Raw genomic sequence first — 25093 nt, 5'->3', positions numbered from 1 at the left:
TTGCATTTATGTCAAGGCAAGTATAGGGGCATACCACTAGAGGGCAGCAAACACTGGCAAATAAAATTACATAGACCCCCTACAATAAATATATATTACAATAAAGACTCAGGCCAAAATGGACCAAATATTTCACAAATGAAACAAGCTACACATACGTAAAAAAAAATATTCAAATTTATTTTAAAACCGCTTTGAAATCACAATGGTAAAAGCTGAAAATCTCAGGAATTCAAAAAAATAAACATGTACAGTTGATCACTGTGTAGGGAAAAATACATCAACAGGAAAATTCAGTCATCGTACCGCTGGTGAGACTTCCTTCACATTCATTATTAAAAACACACAAGTAGGAACTGTGTTGAAAAAAAAAAATAAGGGGCGTACAGTATATAGACAGGCACAAAGACACATTGATAAGTACAGAAGTTGTTCTCATGAACTGGCTACGAATCAGTTTCCTTATTGCTAAACCTTGTCTTCTCCGTGAGGCAGAGAAAAATACTAAAGTGACGTTGGCATTAGAAACAGGAATACAGATAACTTTCTGTTCATAGTCTCCTCACATTTCGCTTGCTTTGAGCGCTTCCTGGAAGAAGTATATCCTTCTTGCGACGGCCTGCAGACTGACTGCCACACTCTCTGGAACCATGGAAAGCACACAAGCAGGCTGTGCAAAACTGGAAGCCACAGTCAGCTCTGCTGCACACACCCTCCCCTTTCACTGAGTGACACCTTGCAGGATGCTGACATTGAGGACAAGGCTTCAAGCATTCATCGCTGAAGAGGGTTTTAGCAACCTGAAAGAAAAAATATATACTTTAACAATAAATGTTTATTGTGTTCATCCTCCACTGAACTGAATCCAATTACAACGTATAATTGTTTTAAGAAAAGTCAGTGTTACTGTTGTCATACTCACTTCTAGAAATTTTTCCCGCTTACTGCTGCTGCCGTGCTGTAATGGGGTTAAAGTGCTATTTCCTGACTGCGGGGTGCAGAAGCTGAAGGATCTAGACTGTGCCTGCACCAACTTCAGGGCCGATCTCTTCAACAGTGTGAGTCTGGTCTCTGCATCAGGGACTTGGACAGCACCACCAAACTAAGACATCACAAAGGCACAACGTTAGAAGCTAATAAAGTCAGATCCATATTGACACAATCAGTCTGATTTTACTTTACACTGAATCACTTCAGACAAACTGCTCTCTGACATTATTCTTATTAACAGTACTCGACCCATCAATGTCATAGATGTTTTTTTCTTTGACAGCACATAGAAAATACCTGCTTGAGGCAGTCAGCAAAAGTCACAGCACCCTAAGCATCAACTGTATTCTGATAAGACTAATATGTCACTGGCCTGCCATTAGCAATAGTGACCAATATGGCAAATCTCCTACCTCAAGGGAAGCCGCTTCACTCAGGTAGTTTCTTCTCCTAAAACTAGCTCGCTTGTCTTGTTGGATGATTTCATTCCAGCTCTTGCAAACCTGACCACACCTGCCAAATACAAAGAGATTCATGCATGACACCATTTTTTTTAAAGTAGAGCAGCACAATATGGCTTAATTTTATTTATTTTTTTAGTTTAATTTTTACAAAAAATAAATCACGTTTGTAGGGGTCTATATCAAATAAACATGTTTTGTCACATCTCAAAAACAAGATTAGTAGGCCAGAAGATCTCTGCCAAATATATGCTTCATAATAGTGCTGTTCTGTCACACATTTCACCTTCATCAAAAAATGTCAGCTTCTAGTGATCTGAATATTGCTCTTGGCCATATGGCAATTTTCATTATAGTTTGATTAATTGTGCTGTATCAATTTTGTCCTTGGCTGCCAGTTAACAGAAGTCTAAACTTTTCAGACAAACCTCCTGTTTTACAAATGTCACTGCTCTTCTCTTCAATACTTAAAACTGCATTGGTAATGTTGTCTACTTAAGTCTAAGCTAACATCGATTATATGTTGTATGCAATCTACGGAATTATGTAGCTGTATGATTATATTTATAGGTATATAAATTAATGCTGTAGTCACAAGTGATAATTAACAGTTCAGTGAGTGAGAAATGGAATTGGGACGCAACTTGACCTTTGAGAAGTAGGATGGTGTGCTGAGTTATACAGTAGATGTAACGCAACATAAAAGTAGTTTAAATTTTACTTTGTATATAATTATGAGATCTGAGTGTGTAAAAAACGTGAGCTCCTCACCTGTAGATGCTTTCAGAGGACAGGTGGCTGAGTATGACAGCTAGAATGTGCCTGAGGCTCCTTTTCTTCAGCTCTGTGAGTATGTCCACCGTCCCCAGGCCCATCTTCCTGCCGATTAGCCCTGCCAATGGCATTGTGGTCCTGAACAACTCTGGAGTCCGGGTCAATGTTGCTGTTGACTTCAGCTGCTCCTTCAGGCTTGGACTTTGGCCAAAAAACATCTGGGCTTTCTGCTGGATCATAGCATGAACTAGCTGCAAAGCTGGAGTCAGGGAGAGGTCGACTGGGGTTGTCCTGAGAGGAGTTACATCTGCGTTGGCAGGACCTGTGCTAAAAGGTGTCATTTTTTCTGACTTGACAGTACTCGCTCTTAGTGGGGTGGCATAGTCTTGTTTTGCCAAGGCCAAACTATCAGAAGTCACGCTATTACAACATTTAACAGAAACGACTTGGTGAGGCGTGGCACTGTCAGCAAAAACTTCATCTTCTTTGCTGTGTTTGAGGCACTGATGAATATGTTGATGCTTTCTGTCTGTTGGGTCTTCCTCAGACAGAGAGCCCCCTTCTTTAAGTGTAGAAAGTCTGTGCTGACGCTGCATACGGGAGCGCCGCTTTGTCTCGGCCAGATTTGGGGTTTCACAGTTTCCTCTGGAGGCAGAGAGCAACAGCTCTTGGAATGAGCCATCGTGGTCCACTGAGGAGTCTTGGGATTTATCAAGGGTCAAGGAACTAAAACCACTGTCTTCACAAACAGACCTGCACCAGGGTTACAAATTCATAACAATAAATACAGGAATGTTTTTTATGATAATAAATGTATTCAATTTACAACTAAATGTACTAATTATAAATGTATTAATTTAGAAATTAAGAAAGAAAAAAAAAAACACATACCTGATGTATTTGGGTGTATGTGTGGATGATGGTGTGTACAAGACACTTGAGCTGTCATACAGGTTATTTGTTACACCTCTGACTGGTGATTGAGAGGTATCCTTAGATGAGGTAGGCAGGAATTTGCTTAGGCATGGAGTCTCAATATTAATCTGATCAGAGGCAGAAATGCTCTCAGTGAATTGTGCATCTGAGAGTGAAACTCTTCTCTCAAAACTGGAAAGGTGACCAGAGTTGAGTTTACCATCTTCAAGAGTGGAGGTCCTGACTTGCATGAAGAGGAGACGACGTTTTCTACCTGACAGCAGCAGATCCTGCTCCAGTTTTAAAGTGCTTGATGTCAAAGTGTCTGCAGTGTCAAAAGATGCACTGAGCCAGTGCTCAGACCTGACACCAACTGAGGATTCAGTCCTTCTGGTGCATGGTGATCTCGTGTTGTCAGTTTTGACAGCTGTGGTGGGTCTGCACATTAGAAGTTTTTGTCGCAATGAGGAGTCTCTTTTAGGGGTTTCACACCAGGTAAGTGCTGCCGGCCGCTGTATTTCCCTGTAGTCCTTGCCGACATATCTCACTGGTTCTCTGCTCCTCTCCTTAGGCGTGACAAAAAGCCTGAGGTTCTCTTTGGGTGTTTCACTGAACTCTACCGAAGACGTAGACCTACTGGAGTCAGCTCCACTAATGCTCAGTGGGCTGTGAAATAAACCTGAGTATCCACTGTCAGAGCAGTCATCATAACAGTTCTGGCCTTTGCAGCTTTCAAGGAAGATGTTTGATTCAGGAGTGCACTGCATTTTCCTCCTCCTGTGTGCACTTTTTGCCCCAGCCACAATAAGGACCAAATGATGATGTCAACTGACCTGTAGACAACATGAAAGTAATGAGTCAAACTACTCAAGGACCACTTGGCAGCAAGAACTGTGCATGTCAAGTAACTTAAGCGACACATGTCAAACGAGACATTATGAATTAAAGAGGGTAAAAATCCACGAGAATAGAGCTAACCTAGCTTAAATGTTGCCAGTGTCGGCTATTATTTCTAATTCATCGTGTAGGACTCACTTTGTGATAAAATAGAAGAGCCAGTTGATAAAGTCGACGTCTCTTTTTAGTCGTTCTCAGCGTATTTACGTTAATTATTAGTTCGTTAAACACAAATTGTCAAAGTAGGTCGGCTGGTTTAACGCCAAACGTTCTCAGCTGTTTCATTAGCGTTGCTATGAGAGCGCCTGTTGTCGATTTAAATCCCCCCGTTGCATGCTCAGTGATACCGCTTTAAAGTGAGCTACAGCCGCCAAAACGTAAATCTACAGACAGACAGACAGACAACCTCGGAGATTTATACCAAGTGTCAACCAGGGGCCGTGCGACACCAAGACCTTCTTTTTTTTTTTTTAAGATAACGTTACTCAACGCCAGTAAACTATGAAAAATAGCTGCGATAACAGCAATTATTTGACAATTCAAATTCGACTGCGTTGCCTGCGAGAGGGCCAAAAATAACGACATTACTGTGTACCAAAAAAAGCACAATTGTTTCACAAACGTAAAACCTGAAAAAGGACGTATCATTTAGTTAACTGCATTCAAGTTAACTAAATGTAGGATACGTGTCTTATTTTGCATACAAACTCATGGAGACGCCGTCATCTCCCCCCCCCCCCCAGGTTTCAGACACCAGCAATTAGCTTGATGTGAAAACACCTGTGTCACATACCGCGTTAACTTTGCTATGAGGGGTTTCATACCGAAGCCCAAGTTAAAAAAAAAAATGGGTCTGCGTGTTGTTACGTTATGTCTGTGTGGATTTCTTTTCCACACACCTGACACATTGGCGACTTATCAGTAACGACGTTGGCCTCATGCCGCCACAAACACTGCTCGGCGTGCCGCACACTGCCAGCTGGGTCGTGAATTGAAATAGAAAAAACATAGCCGAGTGTTTAGCATTAAACATGTAATTATGTTAAAAAATACATACTCACTTCTAGATTGAACTGGGTTAACTCTAATGTGAAGGCCGTGGACTCAGTTCTAGACCTCTGCTTGCAACCCCCTCGTTGTTTCTGCTTGCTACATGTTCATCTACAGGAAACCAGCAGCCACGTTTTCAAATTTGGAGCCCTCTGTTGACGGTGTCACGTGTTTCCGCTTCGGGCTGCAGCCTCCTTCCGTGTATGGTTACCATAGTAACAGACCCAGACGAGAGTTGGGGCGAGCAGCAGCAGCGGCTGAAGTTACTTTAACAGCATTAAGTTCAGGTAAGAGCTGCACTTCAATTTCCTAAACGAAAATTCGGTCTTGTCTTGACGATAAATCCTCGAATACGAACATATAACTCACATTTCATCACATTCTGTAGAGCTAACACTATTTGCAGTGACGTTGTGTTAGCTATCTTTCCCAAGCTAACACGTTATATCCGTCTTTCAGAGCTACTGATATTAAAAGAACAACATTGTTTGACATACTAACTTTGCAAAGTGACATTCTTCCCAGTCATGAGTGCAGATGCAGTTTCCTCTCTTCACTATCAGTCCAGCACTGGTGACTACAGCGGGAAGGTTCCTGTGGAGCACCTGGACTATGAATATATTGAAAAATGCAAAGATGTAAAATACCTGGAAAAGATCTTGCGAGTGCTGAGGTAAAAAGTCACACTGACCTCCAGGCGTGAGGAAGCCAATTGATTTTGTATTCTCATCAAATATTCTATTTATATTGTTAGTAATCTTCTCATCACGGGTATAAATGTATAAGAAATATTGAAAATAGATAATATACTACAGATTACAAAATGACAATAGAGCAAACACACTTAAATCTGATAAACCTGACTGTAAAGATTGCTAGGAATTCATCTGAATTATTTCATAATATTTGACTTTGTGTAAAGGTCAGGCGATGAAGGCATTTATCCTCATCTGATCGATTTCTGTGAGAGTCACTTGGAGAAACTGGACCCAAAGAGCCGAGCTCTCAGGAAGCAAGTCCCTGTGGCCACAGCAGCCAGCCTCTCTAAAGATGAGTGGAGCCAAATTGTTGATGAGTTGAAGGTGTGCTACTCATTATAGTATAGTTTTGTGTGTTTTGTAATAAATCCTGTTTAATACCACCTCTCATCTTATGTGACTGATTCTCTTAAATTAAATCATAAACATTTTTTACACTAAATAATAATTATTTTACAGATGTGGCAAGAAGAAACCAAAAAGACTGAGTCCTCACTAAAACAGCATTTTGACGATGAAGTAACCAAAAATATACCGCCTGTAAGAGGTTCCAATTGCTCCGTTCCGATAAGTCAGGTAAAAATTCTCCAACAATGTTGGAACATAAGCATGTACATATATGTATATATACAAGAAAAATACTAAGAATGAAGTCTTATGTCATCGCAGACTTTACTTCCAAAAGAAAAGAGGAATTCTTCAAAACACACTCTCCCACGTGATTATCGAGAATGGGACAAGTGAGTCACTTCATCTCTACATTTGTCTATTATATTCAGAAGAAAGAGCACTCTGTTACAGCAGCTGCAGGCACTGTACATAAAAGGGTCTACATGTTTAACTTTGTAAAAGGCCTTAGCTTTGCCTCTTTAATTGCAATGACACAGATGCTGTTTCAGAGCTTTATTTGCAGAATATCTTCCTTTACGTAATTATTCTGTATCTTTCTTTATTTCCAGGCTTGATGTGGAAAAGGAATGTGAAAGAATTGATAGGAATGTCACTGAAAAGGATCCGCCTGTCATTATAAATAACGGACAACCCAAAATCAACACTAGAGTTGATGCTTCATGTAATGTATTATGTATTATGCATGTCATATTTGTTTTATGGTATTGTTGGCACATTGTATGTACTCCAGTTTTGTGGGTATGTGTCTGAAATGTCTGGTCCCTACAATATACCCAGTGCTGACACAACAGGAGAAGCTCCTTCTGGCAAATCGTGAAAAGGACAAAGGCAATGAAGCTTTCAGAGCAAACGATTATGAGGAGGCCATTGCCTACTACTCCAGGTCAGGCTCTTAAAACAACTCACTTATTATAGAAAGCAGTTTACATTTCTGAAATGGTTTATATTATGTTGCCTGGGATTTAATTAGACTGCTGTCGTTCATTCAAGTCTGATTTAATTCCCATTTATTATACCTCTAAGTGTTTGTCCATTAACCCCATTATGAATAAAGGTCTGTTTTTTTTGTTTTTTTTGGCCTTTCATTACAGGAGCCTTTCCATTATACCAACTGTGGCTGCATTCAACAACAGAGCCCAGGCAGAGATCCACCTCAAGCACTGGCACAGTGCTATGAGAGACTGCCAGAGGGTACTGGAGCTGGAGCCAGGCAATATTAAAGGTGCTTTCCTTTTATGCACAGTGGCACTTTTATGGAGTTAAAATGCATGTAAATAAAAATACAGTTATAATGCTGGCATCATTTTACCTGAAAAAACAGTTACTTTTGTGATGCCCCTTTTTGAATTTTCTGTATGTTTTAATAGTAGCTTCAATGTATGTAATGTGCTGTATGTGATTTATTTTTTTTCACCATCAGCCCTTCTACGCCGTGCCACTGTTTATCATCATACGGGCAACTTCCAAATGGCTACTGAAGATTTGAGGATCGTACTGACGGAAGAGCCACAGAATGCTGCAGCCACTGTAGGTGATATAAGTTAAATACAAGTAGTCTTTTTCCACCAGGTGTCACTGTATTTGTTTGAGCTCAGGTACTTTTGCATTTGATTGCAGCTGCTACAACGTATTAATAAAATCATATGTATTCTGTCAGTACTGTCAATAGAGAGTGATGTAGATTTTCTTTCATGTTGGATGACGTACCCAGGATGAAATTTAATTTGTCACCCTGACCACATTGTTTATATATGTCCTAATAATGTACTATATATTAGGATTTCAATGTACTGTAGGTGAATGGGGGGCATGAATGTTCCACAAGCCATTCTCTGCAGCTCAGTAGTATATAGATGATTGGAGCATCAGTAAGTGTTTCACCTGTGCTTACTTACTGAACCAAATACATACAAAAATATGCTTCAAACACTGACTTTAAGTATTTTAAGCACATCAAAGTTATCCATCTAATATCCAGTTTTTCTTTCATGTTGAGACAATGTGCATTAAATAACTAGATGTGTGATTATTGCAGGAGCCAAGATAACCCATTTTAAATGCATTATTTTAATGTGTCAAACTTGAATTATAAACACTGAAATAAACACATTATTTTTATGTAGACATTCCCCTTAACTATTCAAATTATTACTATTCATATTCAGAACATAAGGTTTATTTGTAAAGACTGCGTTAAGCTAATCATATCACACTCAGTTATTGAATATATTTACATTGACTCATGGTAGAAAACTTTGAATTAAATGAACTTAAATTGGAAATTTCACATGTAATTGAAATACCTAAGATCAATATTCTAGGCTTTTTATGTGCGGGATTGGGTTTCTACTGTTGACAAATTCCAATGTGTGAATTATTTTTGATATAGCAACTTCTGTCTAAAACTGAGAAGAAGATGAAGGAATGTCAACCAGAGCAACGCAAAGGCAAAAAAATCCTCATCCAAGAAGTAGAAGAGGAAGACGACAACAGTTACGATGAGAGAAAAGCCAAACAGACTGGTGAGATTGTTTGAACGCCTCCATAATGAATATTTATATCCATGATATACACGTACAGAAACTAAAAACAAGCTTGTGACCATTTATAATTCCTCAAATCCATCCAGAAATATATCTAAGATCGATTTAAATGAAAGTAGCGTTCTCTTAGCTATGTTTAACATAACACTGACAGCTTTTTAAATCAGCATGTGTTACCTGTTGTGTCTAAAGCAGCATTTTGCAGTTATTTATGGGCAGTTCACTGAGAAAAAAGCTCTCATTCACTGTTTATTAACACTGATTTTAAATTTAAATCTCACAACCAAATAAAGAACCTAGTTAGGTAAATAGCTCTGCGGTAGGTTAAATGACTATATTTGCTTTGTTTTACAGTAGAGTTCAACAAAAATATTGACATGATTGATACTATCTGCAAACTTTAACATAAAACAGAAATACAGTTGTGGCTATACAAGAGCTGCACCTATCAGCCTGCTAATCGACTGAAAGAAAATTATATGCCAACTATTGTAATAATTGATTCATCTTTTAAGTCAGTTTTCAAGCACAAATGTGAAACGTTTGCCACTCAGATGTAAGGATTTGCTGGTTCTCTTTGTCATTTGTGATGGTAAATAAACAGTCTTTGGTTTTAGACTGTTGATTTGACAAAAGAAGCAACTTTCTGGCTGTCACTTAGGGCTCTGGGAAATTGTGATAAGCATTTTTCACTTTTTTTACATTTGATGTTGTGAACTATTGTCAATTAATTATGAAAATAGTCACATCCCTAGGATACACACTGTATGACAGCAATTGTTGTTCAGAAATGCAAAATATTCTTTTTTTCAGGTAGTTTAGAATCAGTGTCATCAATACATAGCTTTTCCAAAAGAGGACGGTTGTAAAATTGTCATTCATAATTCACCAATTTTAAAGTACCCTTATCAGAAACATTTTTACATCACGTTCTTATTTTACAAACGCGGGGGCTCATAAAATATTTCTCTCTCAAATATCGATAGTTGGCCTAAAAAATTAAGTAACGGTTTCACTAGTTTGTGTTCTCAAAACAGCACTGAAATTTAAATGTACTGTAATTTAGACTTGCTGAATTACTGTGTGTACTGTAAATACTCAGTATTTTGTGAGGACATGTGTATTTTTACACCATATGTATCATGACTGCATATTGGTGCTCGATTTAGTCCATACTGTAGCTGCCCTGCCATTGGATTTGCCCTCTAATTCACTCATTATTTCAAATCTGAGGAAGCTTCAGCAATTCTGGTCGTAATAGGCCAGTCATTTCCATCATAAACCCCTCTGCCTGCCTGTGCTATAGATAGAGGAAACTCCCCCTGTTCCCCTGGGTAACGTGACATACTGCGTGTGTTAGCCGCCCTACCCCCACCCAGTACTTCTGTAATTCAGTGGTGAGAGCGGCTGCTTCCTGGAACTCCCCCTTTGAAGTGGCTCTGTCATGTGTGTCCAACCCTCCCCCACTGTGATGTAACCACTGACTCCTTCCTGTGGGTGTGTCTCCCCCTTCGCTCTGTGTCTCCCTCTGCCTCTCCCTCCCTCCCTCTCCCTCTTCCAGCTTGTCCGGTTGAACCTAGCCAGCCTGTGGGAGGGGAGGAGAGCTCAGCCGCTCCTGCTGAAAGGGGAGACATGGGAAACGCTCAAAAAAAGCCCCACGGCAGAGGGGACGGGGGTCCACACAGTGAGTACAACAACTCCCACCATGGACACTGGAGGAGCAAAGGAGGCAACTCTGACAAGTACAAAGTCGCGCAGGAAAAGGTAACCAATGGAACGAGCAAGAGGGGCTCGACAGCTTCAGTCCAGGCGGATCAGAGCAGCGGCGGTAAGGGGACTTCGGTTGGAGGAAATGCAGGGGAAACTGTCAACCTTGATGCTCCATGTGGAGCCCTGCCCCCACCTCTGTCCCGGCTAAAGAATGAGGGAAACCTGCTGTTTAAAAATGGACAGTTTGCCGACGCACTGGAGAAATACTCGCAAGCCATCCAAGGCTACACAGATTCAGGTAGGGTGGAAGAGTCCTTAGAGTAGGTGCTATTCTTGTTATTATAGTCTGAGGTGGCCGGTGGTAGCTTAGTCATTAAGTGTGTAAGCTTTTGGTTTGTGTATGACATTGGAAAGAAGGTAAGGATGTGCCTCCATGACAGTAAAAAGAACATTTCCACTTACATCAGTGTGTTATAAACATGCTGTGACTTGTAGCAAATGGCCTATAGTTTAACTGACTGATGTGTAATTACCAGTCACACCCATATTTGAATAAATATTGTTTTATGGTGTTTAATCGTCAAAGCTCATAGAGCTGTTTCTTCTACCTTGCCATTACATTTGTAAATCAAAGGCCTTGACCTTGCAGTTATAATGCTAGGGCTCCTATTTATTTGGGTTGTTATTAAACACAATGCACCAAAAAGGACATTTTCCATAAGATAAATGATACCTAAACAACAGAATTATTATTATTTATCCCACAAGCAGTCCACACAGTAGTGCACATAGAGTTTAATAACAGTAACAAATATGTCATTATTCAGGAGTTTAAATGTTGGGCTGTTTGTTGGTGTATTCAGAGACTTGACCCTACAGCAATGCGTCACAATGTGGCTGTTGTGGACAGTGTTTCTGTTTTAGCCTCAACCCGGCGCTAAGCCTCTCAGCTCAGGTCTGTCGGGGTCACGTGACTGCTAACCACTCACTGTGAAATTGAATCTGTGGGACTGCAGCTGTAAATCTCACGAGGGAGAAAGTGAGCGATTGATGGAGGGAGAGAGAGTGCTGCATGTCCGGCCCACCTACCATCAAACATACACTCTCTGCCTTAATGTACTCACTAGCCAGTGTACTACTGGATGTGAATATGACTGGACATAGGCATCGTCGTCTGACAGACGGAGGGAACATGTAATGCAGACAGACTGGAGCTAAGTGCAGAAATGATAATATATTGTATAAGCCTCTTTAAACCTCTTAAACACACTGTGTCACAGTGGACTGTCATAAAGGGACGCTTCCAGAGCAAAACTAACAATAATGGTCTTTTACAGGGTCTCAAAGTCGTGTTTGGGTCGGTACATAAATGCCCTAGTTTATACCTTTAACATAGTGTACATGCTCTACTGTCACAGTATCCTCACTTTGTGTGAGCAGTTGCTGAGACATCATCATCATCACTGCCTCACTGTGTCATCATCCATAATCTGATTTCATCTGATGAGGTGGCATGCTAAGCTGACTGTACTTAGTGTCGCTATGTCTGTAATATTCATGATATGCCTATCTGATTTGACTGTGTCAGTGATAATGATGTTGGTCGAAACTGAGTGAAATACCTGTTAGGAGAGTGGAGAGAATAACCAGAACACTGTGTGCAACTCACTGAACTTTCTGGAAAAAAAAGGTGGTTTGATGCACTTTACTTTGGTCCTCATCTATCTTGTGTCTTTCCAACTTGTCAGCCCTGGAACTCACCGTGCTACTGTGCAATAGTAGGCCTGTGCAATAGTAGGCCTTCTTCCTGCTCTAGGTCTCAACAAAGAGTTTAAGGAACTTTTAAGGAACTTTGAATAAAAATATTCAAGTTACTCAAATCAGAAGATCAGTGAACATACAAGCACAAACGATTGTTGCATGTGCCAATGAAGCTTTAAAGTAATCCTGTATTCATCAGTGTGAGGTAGATAAAATGTCAGGTTAGTGCTTTACGATTAAGTGGTTTTGAAATTCAGAGTTCCTATAATGTTGCAACAATACTAGTTCTTCATTTAGTCAGCAGAGCACCCCATCATTGCCACACACATTCACAGCAAAAAAGGTAATATTTGACAGACACTAAACCTTTAATTGAAGCTTTAGCAAATACAGACTTGCTCTTGTTAAAGCCTCACCAAGGCCAGCCAAGAGGTTCTTTGAAGCCCAACCGATTTTTTGCAGCCATTGTTGATACCAATGTTAGGGAGTAAAAAAAACTCGATATATTGATACATCGGTCAATATCAATTGTGGTTATCACCACTTGTAATAAAGATATGTATTTGAGGCAGGATGTTTTACATTTAAACAAAAAACTTTATTTTCTAAAATGATTAACACAGTTAACTTAAATGAGAATTTAATCATTGTAAATGACCACAAGTACAACAGTCTGTTAGGTTCAGAAAATGTCATCACTGCCTTTAAATCAGGAGAAGACATCAAAAGCCAAAGAATATAACGAAATCTGAAATTGAAGACAATACTTTGTCTAATATCGCAATATCAGTATAATATCCATATATTGGCCTAGTCCTTATCCCAAGCAGCTTTTTTTTCTGCATTTTAATCTAAAATGAAATATCTATCATATCATTGCATATTGGACAACAAATATATCCAACACAATGTAGACTGATGACCAAACAATACATCAGTCAGGCTCTAGTTTTTTACAGATATTCTCTATAACAGTTCCAGTTGTAGTCCCAAAGTATTATTCATGCGGTATATGTGATTTTCTTATAGTGATATTCTTTTTTTTATGCAGGGCTTGATAGTCCAGAGGATCTATGTGTTCTGTATTCTAACAGAGCAGCTTGCTACCTGAAAGATGGCAACAGTCAAGAATGCATACAGGACTGCACAAGGTGAGAAAATGTATTTTCTGATGTAACACCGTGTGTTTAAGTGTAGCGAGAAGCAATGTTAGCAGTGGGTGTCAACCCATGTTCGCTCGGTCTTATCTTAAGAACTCAACACGCCTTTCCAATTTCTCATAGATGGTGTGTTGTAAGGGATTTTCATTAATCTTTTAAGAAGTTGTTTTATACGCAGCAAACTTAGGGAACCACGCATGTGAAAGCCTTAAAATACTTGGTATTTGAAGATGTTTGCTTAAGGTCCAACTTTGAGGACAAACAAGAAAATTAGGTTGTTTGACAGTGTATTCACACATACGTGAAGGTACACATAATAGATACAGTACAGTAAGTCTACTTTGAAATCTGTTACATATATGTAGATTTCCAATCAAAACCTACAGTACTCTCAGAGAGTAGCATCTATAGCAGAGGCAGCAGACTTGATCCTTTGCTCCTGTCTCACCTCATCTATTTATACCAACCAGAGCCCTGGAGCTGCAGCCATTCTCCCTCAAGCCCCTCCTGCGCCGGGCCATGGCTTATGAGTCCCTGGAGCGCTACCGCACGGCCTATGTGGATTACAAGACCGTCCTGCAGATAGACATCAGTGTGCAGGCAGCACATGACAGCGTTAACAGGTATAAGCACTTCCGCTGAGAGGCTGCAGAAGGCAGGGAGACATCACTACTGGAACACACAAATGACTGAATTAGTTTTAACATTCATATTCACCCCTTTGAATGGTGTCATCAGCAACACAAAGCCAGCAACTGGATGTAACTGAATGTTTCAGTGCCCGTGGCAGCTATTCCAATGACTGCGGTTTTACCAGAGATAAGGAGATTTTATTGAGTTTGATCAATTAATATACCATTATTTCTGTGCTTTAAATCCAGAAAATTGCATTATAACATAATCAGAAGACTACATTTAACAAATTAAATAAATAAGCAGGCAAATTCTAATAAGTGGACAACAGATTTAGCTGGTGTTCAAAAGCAGCTCTAGCAGCAGGCTAATTATGGCTGTCAGAGTGCATGTTCTCCCTCTGTTATGCAATAGGACTCTTACCTGGCTGCTTTGTGTTCAGGAGTACGTGAGGGTGGAAGTCCACAACTCCACATATTATAAAATTGAACTATTTAATGCTTGTATAAAAAAACACATTATATTAAAGAGATATGTTATTTGCAAACACTTGCTTACTGTGAGCCATTTATACTTTCTGGTCTATGTGTGACTGTGTAGAGTATATCCCATTTTTATGTGTCCATGTGTAACAACATTGTATTGACTGATCTGCATCCCCCTTCAGGATCACACGACTGCTGATTGAGCAGGACGGTACAGAGTGGAGAGAGAAACTTCCAGAAATTCCCCTAGTACCTCTTTCAGCTCAGCAGCACCGCAGAGAGGAACCACCCAGCGCAGAGGTCCTCCAGGCTCGAGCAGAGAAGGCGGCCAGGGATGCAGGTCTTTTTTTTTTTAAAAGTCATAATTCTGTCATCATTTTGTCTTCATTGAGTACATAAGCTTTGACATTTTGCTAAAAATAATTACATTCTTTAACTAGGTCACATTTTCAATATAGGACTCTTACATAAAGGTCCCACATTGTAAAAAGATTTCTGTTCTAAAGCAGGTTCATGTGGTATAAAAAATACTGTAAAGGTATTCAAACGTTCGTCTGTAAAACACTCACTGCCTGTATTCAGAAAATTGTGCCTTTACACCATCGATATAATGTAGGACTAGATACTAAACGCAAAGATGGCGTCTATTTAGTCCAGTGGGAATGGCTTGCCTGGCATATATGCCAATAGTTTCTAGCTTCCAGGTTCACTTACTGGTTATGTGGCCCACTGAATTTGTACAATAGTGTTCATCCCATTATGTCTCTGGCCCATAGATCTATAATAGAACTAGATACCAACCCAAAGATAGCGCCTATTCAGTCCAGTGAGAGTTGCTTGACTGGTGCATATTGCAGAAAATGTTTCTAGTTTCCAGGAAAACTTCCTGGTTATGCGCAAGGAACCTAAAAAAGAAGGAATGGTCACCAAAATCAGGCCGTCACCAAATCTTGCTTTTGTGCCAGACTGTGGGGACAGCTTTATTGAAGTCTATGGGAGATGCACACTAAAACTGAATGTATCTACATCATATGACTTCTGAATAAGAAAAGCAAGGTGAATATACAGAGTACGAAACCTCCATGGATCAAGAATTGATGATAAGAGTCATAATCGCTCTTTTGGCTGCAGGGGAATTTTAAGCTGCAATATTGCAAATGGCCACTTGGCAAAATTATACACAAGGCTGATATGTATTCAGTTTTAAATAATACATTCATGGTTTAGTCTTTAGCCATAAGTTTGTGATATCACATCTCAGTCATGCGATCAGCACAGCCATGGTTGGCAAGAACACGGCAGAGCGGAGGGGAAAACAGGATGGGCAGTGTCTGCTCAGGCATGTGAGAACTGAGCAATCAGAGCATACTGGGCTTTTCCTGAGGGGACTTTAAAGAGACAGGCACGAAAACAAAGCGTTCAGACAGAGGGTGAATAGAGGTGCTGCAGAACTGGACAGTATGAGAAAAATAATGTGTAGTATGAGCTTTAAAGAATGTAAACATGTTCAAGTAGACACCCAAACATTAAGTAAGAAACTGAAAATTACCTTAGTATGTTTAAAGTATGGAAAGTATTTTTACATTCTTAATGAATAGATGACAGTATACCTTGTAGTTGTTTCCCGGTCGCTCTGCACTAAGACAGGAGGAAGATGTTAAAGGCCTAATTTTTATATAAGTGGACGTGTCACCTCTGTTCACTGACCATGCAGTTTCTCCATTCCCTGGGCTGTGCTTCAGCTGTTATTTTTAAACTCTAACGAAAGAACAGACCTGCTGGCACAGTTTTTACACCCAGAAGACACTTTGCAGCAGATTGATTAGCCCTTAGTCCGCCCTATAACTGATTGCTAACTTAACTCCCATGCTTCATGTCCAGCTGGCACAGCATTAATTTCATGGTTTTAAACCCTCAAGTTGTATAGCACAGAAGACTGACACATTTCCTTGTGTTAGGTTTTCTTGAAAATTAAACTGAACTCGAGGTGTCAATTAAAACAGAAAGGAGAGTTTCATTGTTCTTTGTGTGAATGTTTCTTGGCAACATATAGACATTTATCATTATTGCGATATGAGACTATAGGATATGATGGCATAAGTGTTGGCTTTACCTGGGTTTAAAGGCTGCATGGTTATGCCTTTTTGTCTAAATAAGTACCAAAAGTCTTTATGGTCACAATATCGACATGGTGAAAAATATTGCAATATTTAATTATGTTAACCTTTTTTGAAGTGCTTTTGAGGATATTTAAAGATACTGTAGCGTATATTGTATAACAATATAGTCTATAAAGTATAACCGTCATATCTCCCAGATCCATCTGTGACTAAGCAGTAATCACCACTTTACTTTGTCTGCCAGAAAGAAGAGCAGAAATCCATTTTACAGCTTTGAAGCAAGAAGGGAATGACTTTGTGAAGAAGGGCCAATACCAGGATGCACTGGGAAAGTACACTGAATGCCTTAAGATAAAGCCTGATGAGTGTGCTATCTACACTAACAGGTTAGAGACTCACCTCAGCATGAACACACACAGACTGTCTCTTTCACTTTCTGTTCCTCACTTCTTTCTTATACTTCTCATGGTGTGTTTTCTTCACAAAGCAAGGATATCAGGAAACACGCAGAAAATCTATTAATTTGTTTGGATAAATTAAAACAGACTAATTATCCCCAGCTGTTGTCTGTCAGGAGGTCCATTCAGCTCTGCATTCAGCTAATCCCAAACAGTCGTCAGTCTGTCACTGGCAGTAAATTAGCTGTATTGTTGGTAAGTTTGAACTGAATGGCAGAGGCTCAGGAAACAGCTGCCTGCTAAACCTTTGTTTATCACATCTCCACTTATAGCCAGTGTCATATTATCTTACATCTGAAGAGAAATACAGCCAGCATGGTGCATGCAGCAGGCAGGTCTGACTGCATTGTCTGCCCCCTCCTTTCTTTTTTACAATAGAGGGTTGATTGTTGATCATGTTACAAAGGAAACTATGATGCCGTGGTTAGAAATGTCCTATTGTGTGTTCATTTTTGCGTGAAGCAGCTGAGACCCATTTAAATTAAAAATACTGACAACACAGTCATGAAGAAAACGAAGCTAGTAGAGAAAATGTCAGACATGTAAATTATTTCTCAAATCATATGAAAATGATATATTTCCTGCCTTCAGCCTGTACTGTAAGGTCTGATCCACAGACTCACAAACTCATGGTACAGTCATGGTCAAAAGTTTACATACACTTGTGAAGAGCATGTATATCATGGCATTCTTGAGTTCCAGTGATTTCTACAACTCTCATTTTTCTGTGATGGAATGAGTGGAACACACATTACTTGGTCACCAAAACATTCAAGTGTGTTTCAATAATGAATGAATTCTAGGTCTTTTGAAAATGTGATCTCTGGGGTCAAAAATAGACATATAGCACCTTCAACTATCAATCTTGGAGATTCCAAAAAGTTGTGTCAATCAAATTGACTTGCCTCTTAACATCTTCTGAGTGATTTTGATTCATAACAGCTGGTGAGTTTTTCTTGGCCCATAATAGGGCTTGTTTGATACACCCACTAGTCTCAGCCACAAACACTACAATGGGAAAGTCTAAGAAGCTCAGCATTGTTCTGGAAGAGCAAAGGAAAGTCAGGAAAGTCCTTTTGAACCTTTTCAAACCAGTTACAGGTCCCATGATCAACAGTGCAAAGAACTGTTTGTAAGTATAAAGTGCATGCCACAGTTGTGTCACGATCAAGAAGAAGATGCAAACTGCTGCTGAGAAAAAATTGGTGAGGATGGTCAAGAGTCAACCCAAAAACCACCAAAAGGCAAGTCTGCCACAAAATAGAAGCTGCCGGAAGACAGGTTTCTGTGTCCACAGTAAAGCCTGTTTTGCATTGCCATGGGCTGAGAGGCTATTATGCAAGAAAGAAGTCCTGACTCCAGATGTGACACCTTAAATCTCAACTGAAGTTTGCTGCTGATCACATGGACAAAGAAAAAAACCTTCAGGACAAAAACAAAAACTCAGTTGTTTGGCCACAATGAGCAGCAATATGTTTAGAGGTGAGAAGGTGATGCCTTTAATCCCAAGAACACTATACCTCCCATCAGCCAAGGTGGTGGTAGTATTATGCTGTGGGGTTGTTTTGCTGCCAGTGGACCTGGTGCTCTCAAGAAAGTTAATGGAACAATGAAGAAGGAGGATTATCTCCAAATAATCAGGAGATTATTTCAGGAGAAACTAAAATCATCAGCCAGAGAAGGTTGGGTCTTGGGTGCAGCTGGATGTTCCAACAGACCAATCCCAAACACATCATGGCCATCCCAAAGATCCGACTTGAACCCCATTGAGAACATCTGGACTGTGCTGAAGAAACAATTCTGAGCCAGGAAGCTAATACATTTAGTTAAACTTCAGCAAGGAGTGGACTGACAGAAGCTTGTGGATGGCTTTCAGAAGTGCGTAATCGAAGAGACATTTAACCAAATATTAGAATTACTATTTATTTATTTTCAGATTTGGTTTCATTTTCAGAAGACACCTATAATAAATTCATTATTGAACCAAACTTCATGAATGTTTTTTTGACAAAGTAGCATGTGTTCCACTCATTCCATCACAGAAAAATGAGAGTTGTAGAAATCATTGGAAATGATAACTGCCATGATCAGAATCAGAATCAGAATCAGAAATCCTTTAATGTCCCGCAGACGGGGAAATTTGTTTGTCGCAAAGGCAGAATATTACAAGACAACGCAATAGCAAAATAGACAAAATAATTAAAAAGAAAGAAAAATAGAATCGATGTATAAACATATTTACATGAATAGTGCAAAAAGATGAGCAACACATTTTTATATACAGATTTTAAATATAGATAATAAATATGGGTGTTGGAATGAGTTTGTACAGGCTTATTGCACAGTGCAGAGTACAGGGTGAGGTCTATATGGAGCAGTGCTGGTTGTACAATCTAACAGCAGCAGGAAGGAAGGACCTGATATACGTGTTCTTTACAAATGTATGTAAACTTTTCACCATGACAGTACCTTTTGACTATGCATGGAGTACGGTTAGCTGCTGGTGACAAAAATAAATATCACAAGTGACGTGTGTGTGTTTGCAGAGCCCTGTGCTATTTGAAGCTGGAGAGGTTTACTGAAGCCAAGCAGGACTGTGATGCAGCACTGAAAATGGAGCCAACCAATAAGAAGGCCTTTTACAGACGAGCCTTGGCCAATAAAGGCCTCAAGGTAAAGTGAGCTGAATGGAGAGAAATCTTAGATTTTTTGCACCCCAAATTGTGTGTGAAAGGGGCATATATAATTTGATATCTCATAGACACTCTCCCTCTTTGTGAAATGTCACTTGAAGCTGATTTCATCTGTCACTCCACCAGGACTACCTGGCATGCAGCACTGACCTGCAGGAGGTGCTGCAGCAGGATCCCAACGTACAAGAGGCTGAGAAAGAGCTTGAGGAGGTCACAGTGCTGCTCAGACAGAGTCTGGCCAACGCCAAGGCTTCACCAGCCAAAACCAGGAAGACTGTCCCCATCACAGAGGTTTGTACAACTCGATACATTCTCTACGTACAGTACATGTCATTCAGTGTATTGAATATGTGTACAAGTGCAAGTGTTTGGGAGGGCAGTGAGGATAATGGCAGAGGGCAACAGAAGGAGGCTGATTAAGGCTGCCCTTCAAGCCCTCTGGAACTGGTGGGAGGATGGTTTAATGGCCATAGCGGAAACCTATCCTTGTGGCTTTGGTGGTTGAGATCCATACCACGTGACTGCAGCGTCTTCAGCTTGATTCTCCAAGCTTTGCTACACACATAAGCCGTACATTTATACACATTGCACATGTATTCTTCTTATGTCGATGTCAACTGAATCGTCAAGTCAAATATACAGCATATTTAAGACACGATACACACGATATTCACAGCCACTAGATAATGCACTCGAGCAACAGTATCTCAGATGAGGGCTCATGACATCAGATTAACCCTACACAGTTATCATGACCAAACAAATGATAACTTTATAGGTAAAAATATCTTAATATCTATACAAATGTGGGTGTAAAATGCTAGCAATAAAGTATATCTTTAACCCTGTTTACTATTCGTTTCTATCATTTTGGGGAAATAGATAACCCTCAAAATACAAGTTTAGGGAGGTAGAGAGAGTCTGAAACCAGTAAATGCACGGACAAGTTTTTCCAGATGGTGCTGAGACATAGGTCCTTTATCCTTGATATATTCTTAAGGTGATAGTAGGCTGACTTTGTAGTGTGGATGGTGAAATTCAGGTCTGAGTCCATGAGGACACAACGATTTCTAACAGTACAGATTGAAGCTACACATGAACTTTTAGTTGTTCTTCCTTGGCTCCAAAAACATTCATTTCAGTCTAATCTTTGTTTAACTGAAAAAAACTCTTGACACATCCAATCATTGGTTTGTTCAATGAATCTACTCAGCGTTTGTATGGGATGATAGTCCCCTGGTGATATGGCTATGTAAATTTATACTGGGGGGCTCCGAGTCATTTTCATCCGCTCAGGTGTGTAACCCAGCCAGTTTTCCAGTCGGTCCAGTAGTATGTTGTGGTCGACCGTGTCAAAGGCAGCACTGAGATCCAGTCATACTAAGACTGAAATTTTGCCACTATCTGCATTTCATTGACTGTCATTGAGGACCTTGACAAGAGCAATGCTGTGATGGTCGAAATCCTGATTGGAAGACATCTAAACAGCCATTTATTATTGGATAAAATTGTGAGATTTGATATGGGCCTACAATTATTCGTTGTCGATGTGTTCGCAGATTGTTCTTCAGGAGTGGTTTAATGACCACAGTCTTCATGGCTTGTGGGGAGACGACATGTCAACAATCTGTAGCAGATTTGTAGTCATGCAGTCTGAAGCTTTTTTTGAAGAACTCTGTTGGTAATTTGTATATCAAGGCAGCAGGAGGAAGATTTCAAGTGTTGTATTACATCTTGCAGGTTTTTGTAATTGATTTGATGAAATTGTGTCATGGTATTTGAGCTGGTTTTAGGTGGACTCTTGGACAACACACCTCCTGTACCTGGTACGGTGGCACTGACCGCTTGTCTAATTTTCTGTGCAGATAAGAGACAGGAGCAAAGTAATCAAAAAACTCTTTATACTATTTAGATGGCCTGTGAATATTTAGAAATCCAGCCAGAGAAGATGAGTTTACCAGAGAAACACCATCAGTTGAAGCCAATTGTTGCTCTTTGTCTGATCAATGTGTGCTTTGGCTCAGGATCCTTTTCAGGAGTTGCAGTTGTCTCCATCAGAACTTTATACACACACAGTAATGTTCCTTTTGGTTTATTTATTTTTTAATCCAATACCCAGATTTATTTCTGCCCAGTGTCTCATCTTTTGTATTGACAAATGAACTGTGAGTGCCTCCTGCCCATCAAAGCTACGAAAGTACTCCAGCTAAAGCTGTCCATGTACAAAATGAAGGGGGGGGTTTATTTCCTGCTCATCAGAAATACAGCATCTACTCAGGGCCAGCTGACATTCATAACCAGCACATATCGTAGTGGATAACTGTATAAGAATCAAGTGATATGTACAAAAGGAGCGAATAATTTCTTAAGATGTGCTGCTAGTGTGCTTTTGGCCTCACAACACCTGCCTACTTTGTCCTGGCCTCTCTCATTCTGATATCGATGTATTTGCATGAGAAAGTATGCGCAGAAAGTAAGCATTGCCATCATTCATCAAAGTTTAAAGCCTTGCCAACAAACCCTTTCCCGTGTGTCCACTGTAAATCCACTTCCATCACCATCTTCTTCCTCAGGTTGAGGGTGACGAGGAAACGCCAGCCGTTCCTAGCTCAGAGAGCAGCTGCAGAGGAGCGGACATCTCCATCAACCTCCAGCCCGCCAATGCCTATGAGTTCGGCCAGGCTCTGAACACAGCTCGCTGCTGTGGAAACACAGGTGCCTGCGCTGACCTGCTGGCCTCCACAGCCCCGGAGATGCTTCCGCAGCTCCTGAGCACCCAGCTGGACGGACACACCATCAGCTTCATCATGCAGGGGCTGGACACCCACCTGGAGAAAGACCCCAACCTGGTCTATCAACACCTCAATCATCTGCATACAGCCGACAGGTTCTCGGTAAGACGCGGTTAATGAACAGTTCATGGAGGGTTTTGTGATTGACAGAGTCCGACTATCTGGAAAGATATTTTGAGAGAAAATATGTTGAATGTTGTTTGTCTCATATTTGATTTAAGAGCACACATTTAATGTGGGAACTAGTTCACCTAAAAAAAAAAACATTATTGTTGTGTGGAAGTTCCCCAGGAGCTGAGAAAGTTTTGGTGAGAAATGATGACATGTGGTTATTGCAGGTTGTACTGATGCTGCTGGAGAAGGACGAGCGTCGCCACATGACTCAGCTGTTTGAGCATCTGTCCGCCGTGGAGAGTGCCGAGTTCACTAAGAACGATGTCCAGAATTTGGCCAACAAATACATCTGAACCTCCTCCCTCTGCTCTCTGCTGCATGAGCTGCTGCACCACTACAACTCTTGGATCTATGCAAAGCACTGCACAAGAACTGACTACACAAAGGCAGGAAGCGGCAGAATGTGCCCCAGAGCAATACAATGGAACTGAGTCACATTCATACAATTGGTCTGTGCTGTAAATGATTTGATCACTGTATGTTTGAGTGACAGTTTTAGGAATATATTTTTCTCTCCAGAATGTTTTACTATGCAGATTTACTTTTGTACCACCACTAAGCATTAGCATTGGACAGCAGGCAGGAAGTGGGACACTATGGACCTTTCACTTTAATCTACTGATAAATAGGGCCCCATTTAAACTGTTATGTAAGGCTAAAGGTGCTCAGGCGCTTCCCTCACAGGCAGGTGAGACTGCTCAGGACAGGCTCATGTTACCACAAATGAGTTCCAGTTCAGTATGGAGCATTTCCAGCTTCTGTCAGACACCAGCTATGAACAGAAGTATTCAGTGCTTGCTGAATATTACAAAGTAAAGGAACATGTGAGGCAATTTGCTACTTTAAGCTAATTAAGATGTCCCTTGCTGCAGGTCAAAAACTCAAAATAAAGGAGGGGTTTTATTATGACCAGATGTACTGCATTATTGTTGCAGAATAAATTATATTGTATTGCTATGATAACAGTATCTGTTGGACTGATATCTACTGGCAATGTTTTAGGAGAAATACAGTTTGTATCCATACATGACTCAGATGCTTGTTTGTTTATTCAGCTATGCAATTAGCAAATCTGAGTTCTGATATAAAATCACTCTTAAAAGGTAACTCCACCAGTTGTTCACATTTATACATTAAAGTGTGTTTACAGGTCTTGGTGAGTATTGCTGCACATTTGAAACAAGCAGTATAAAGTTTTTTTGTGGCTCCAGAGGAAGCTGCATGTAATGTGATATATTCCCTCCAGTGATGTCACTCCGTGGCTAAGTTGGTATGCGTTATGAATAACTTGCAGTAGGTGGCAGGTTTTGAAAGGCAGTCCTCTCGGACTAGCATTGCACTCTGTAAACACTGTGGGACTCATTATGGGCAGTTTTAAAACAACTGATTAAAATATTGCCTCTTTAATCAACACAATCCTCTTCCTTTTCAAAACTTGGTGCCTGTATTACCCACAATGCAACTTAGCCACCTGAGTGACATCACTGGAGGCAATTTATGAGATTACATGCGATTTCCTCTGGAGCCACAAACGTTTTTCTACTATATTCTTCAGATACACAGTGGTGCTCCTCTAGGCCTGTAAATACACTTTAATGTGTAACATTGGTGGTCACCCTTTAAAGGCTGGTGGCATAAAGTCACTCATCCTGTTTGTTTACCAAATTAGCCTGCCAGCCAACTTACGTTTGCACATCAATCTTCAGAGCAGTGCAGCCATGCAGATGTGTACACACACAGGAGAGAAGCAGCATCTTTATGAGATGTGTGCCTTGGATATCAGACTAGGGGTCGACTTACATTTTTAGTGAGTGTGCTCATACTCCTAAAGAGAGAGAACATATTTATGTCATTCAGTAGATTTTATCAGAATGTTAAATGGCTTGGATTTATGCATCATAAATCAAACATGTATTCACTTAGCTACATGCACGTAATTGTTTAAAATGTCATTTATTTGCTAACTTAATCTGTCCTTGTTAAATAATTAACTGCTAAATATTCCAGTCATCCAAAATTGAAGACTGCCTGAATCCAAACTTCTTCGCTTTCAGGTGTTTTGTCAACATGAATGTACCAAATTGAGTTCAGGGTGACACATTGGGGGGGGCGAGAGGCAATAATTTCACATGTTCCACAGCTTCTTCACTGTGGTTTTAACATTGTATTTCAATAGCGATGTACAATATTCAGAGAGGGCTGTTCAATAAACTGGATAAAATGTAAAGATTTTTTTTTTTTTTCTGTGCTAAGATGAAATGAAATAGTTCAATAAAAACAAAAAATGTACTACCCGAATTATTTAAAG

At 40.1% G+C, this 25093-nt stretch overlaps 2 protein-coding genes across 4 annotated transcripts; one reads left to right on the top strand and one right to left on the bottom strand.

Annotated features, from left to right (window-relative positions):
* Positions 1–159: 159 nt before the first annotated feature.
* Positions 160–5242, bottom strand: fbxo43 (F-box protein 43). Of its 3 annotated transcripts, none has more exons than XM_030392585.1 (6): positions 5099–5242; positions 3117–3973; positions 2223–2978; positions 1404–1503; positions 923–1102; positions 160–800 (listed from the first exon to the last, which is right to left on the bottom strand). In XM_030392585.1, exons 2-6 carry the CDS (start codon positions 3905–3907, stop codon positions 552–554), a joined length of 2076 nt encoding a protein of 691 aa, XP_030248445.1. In that variant the 5' UTR covers positions 3908–3973; positions 5099–5242; the 3' UTR covers positions 160–551. The 3 variants fall into 3 exon arrangements, with proteins under 3 accessions (XP_030248445.1, XP_030248446.1, XP_030248447.1); XM_030392586.1 differs by having other exon boundaries at positions 5095–5215; XM_030392587.1 differs by lacking the exon at positions 5099–5242 and adding an exon at positions 4176–4324.
* Positions 5174–25074, top strand: spag1b (sperm associated antigen 1b). The gene is made up of 19 exons (XM_030392583.1): positions 5174–5374; positions 5613–5760; positions 6010–6169; positions 6305–6421; positions 6515–6585; positions 6805–6917; positions 7034–7139; positions 7348–7478; positions 7677–7783; positions 8646–8778; positions 10361–10807; positions 13322–13421; positions 13901–14053; positions 14731–14888; positions 16913–17054; positions 19673–19799; positions 19946–20110; positions 22393–22713; positions 22950–25074. The coding sequence occupies exons 1-19, from the start codon at positions 5191–5193 to the stop codon at positions 23076–23078; spliced, it is 3012 nt and encodes a 1003-aa protein (XP_030248443.1). The 5' UTR covers positions 5174–5190; the 3' UTR covers positions 23079–25074.
* Positions 25075–25093: the final 19 nt, after the last annotated feature.

This window comes from Sparus aurata, chromosome 17 (assembly GCF_900880675.1).
Source record: "Sparus aurata chromosome 17, fSpaAur1.1, whole genome shotgun sequence".
Taxonomy (NCBI): Eukaryota; Metazoa; Chordata; class Actinopteri; order Spariformes; family Sparidae; genus Sparus; species Sparus aurata.
Note: the sequence above shows the minus strand (reverse complement) of the source record. Positions and strands in the feature narration are given on the sequence as shown.

What these genes read in the sequence shown, in the direction of transcription:
- fbxo43 (XM_030392585.1), bottom strand. Translation starts at nt 3,907, where the DNA reads ATGCAGTGCACTCCTGAATCAAACATCTTCCTTGAAAGCTGCAAAGGC. An exon ending in GTGAAGCGGCTTCCCTTGAG is followed by an intron (nt 1,103 to 1,403) that starts GTAGGAGATTTG and finishes GTGATGTCTTAG; the next exon opens with TTTGGTGGTGCTGTCCAAGT. An exon ending in AGCGGGAAAAATTTCTAGAA is followed by an intron (nt 801 to 922) that starts GTGAGTATGACA and finishes TTTTTCTTTCAG; the next exon opens with GTTGCTAAAACCCTCTTCAG.
- spag1b (XM_030392583.1), top strand. Translation starts at nt 5,191, where the DNA reads ATGTTCATCTACAGGAAACCAGCAGCCACGTTTTCAAATTTGGAGCCC. An exon ending in CACTAGAGTTGATGCTTCAT is followed by an intron (nt 6,918 to 7,033) that starts GTAATGTATTAT and finishes CAATATACCCAG; the next exon opens with TGCTGACACAACAGGAGAAG. An exon ending in CACAGAATGCTGCAGCCACT is followed by an intron (nt 7,784 to 8,645) that starts GTAGGTGATATA and finishes TTTTTGATATAG; the next exon opens with CAACTTCTGTCTAAAACTGA.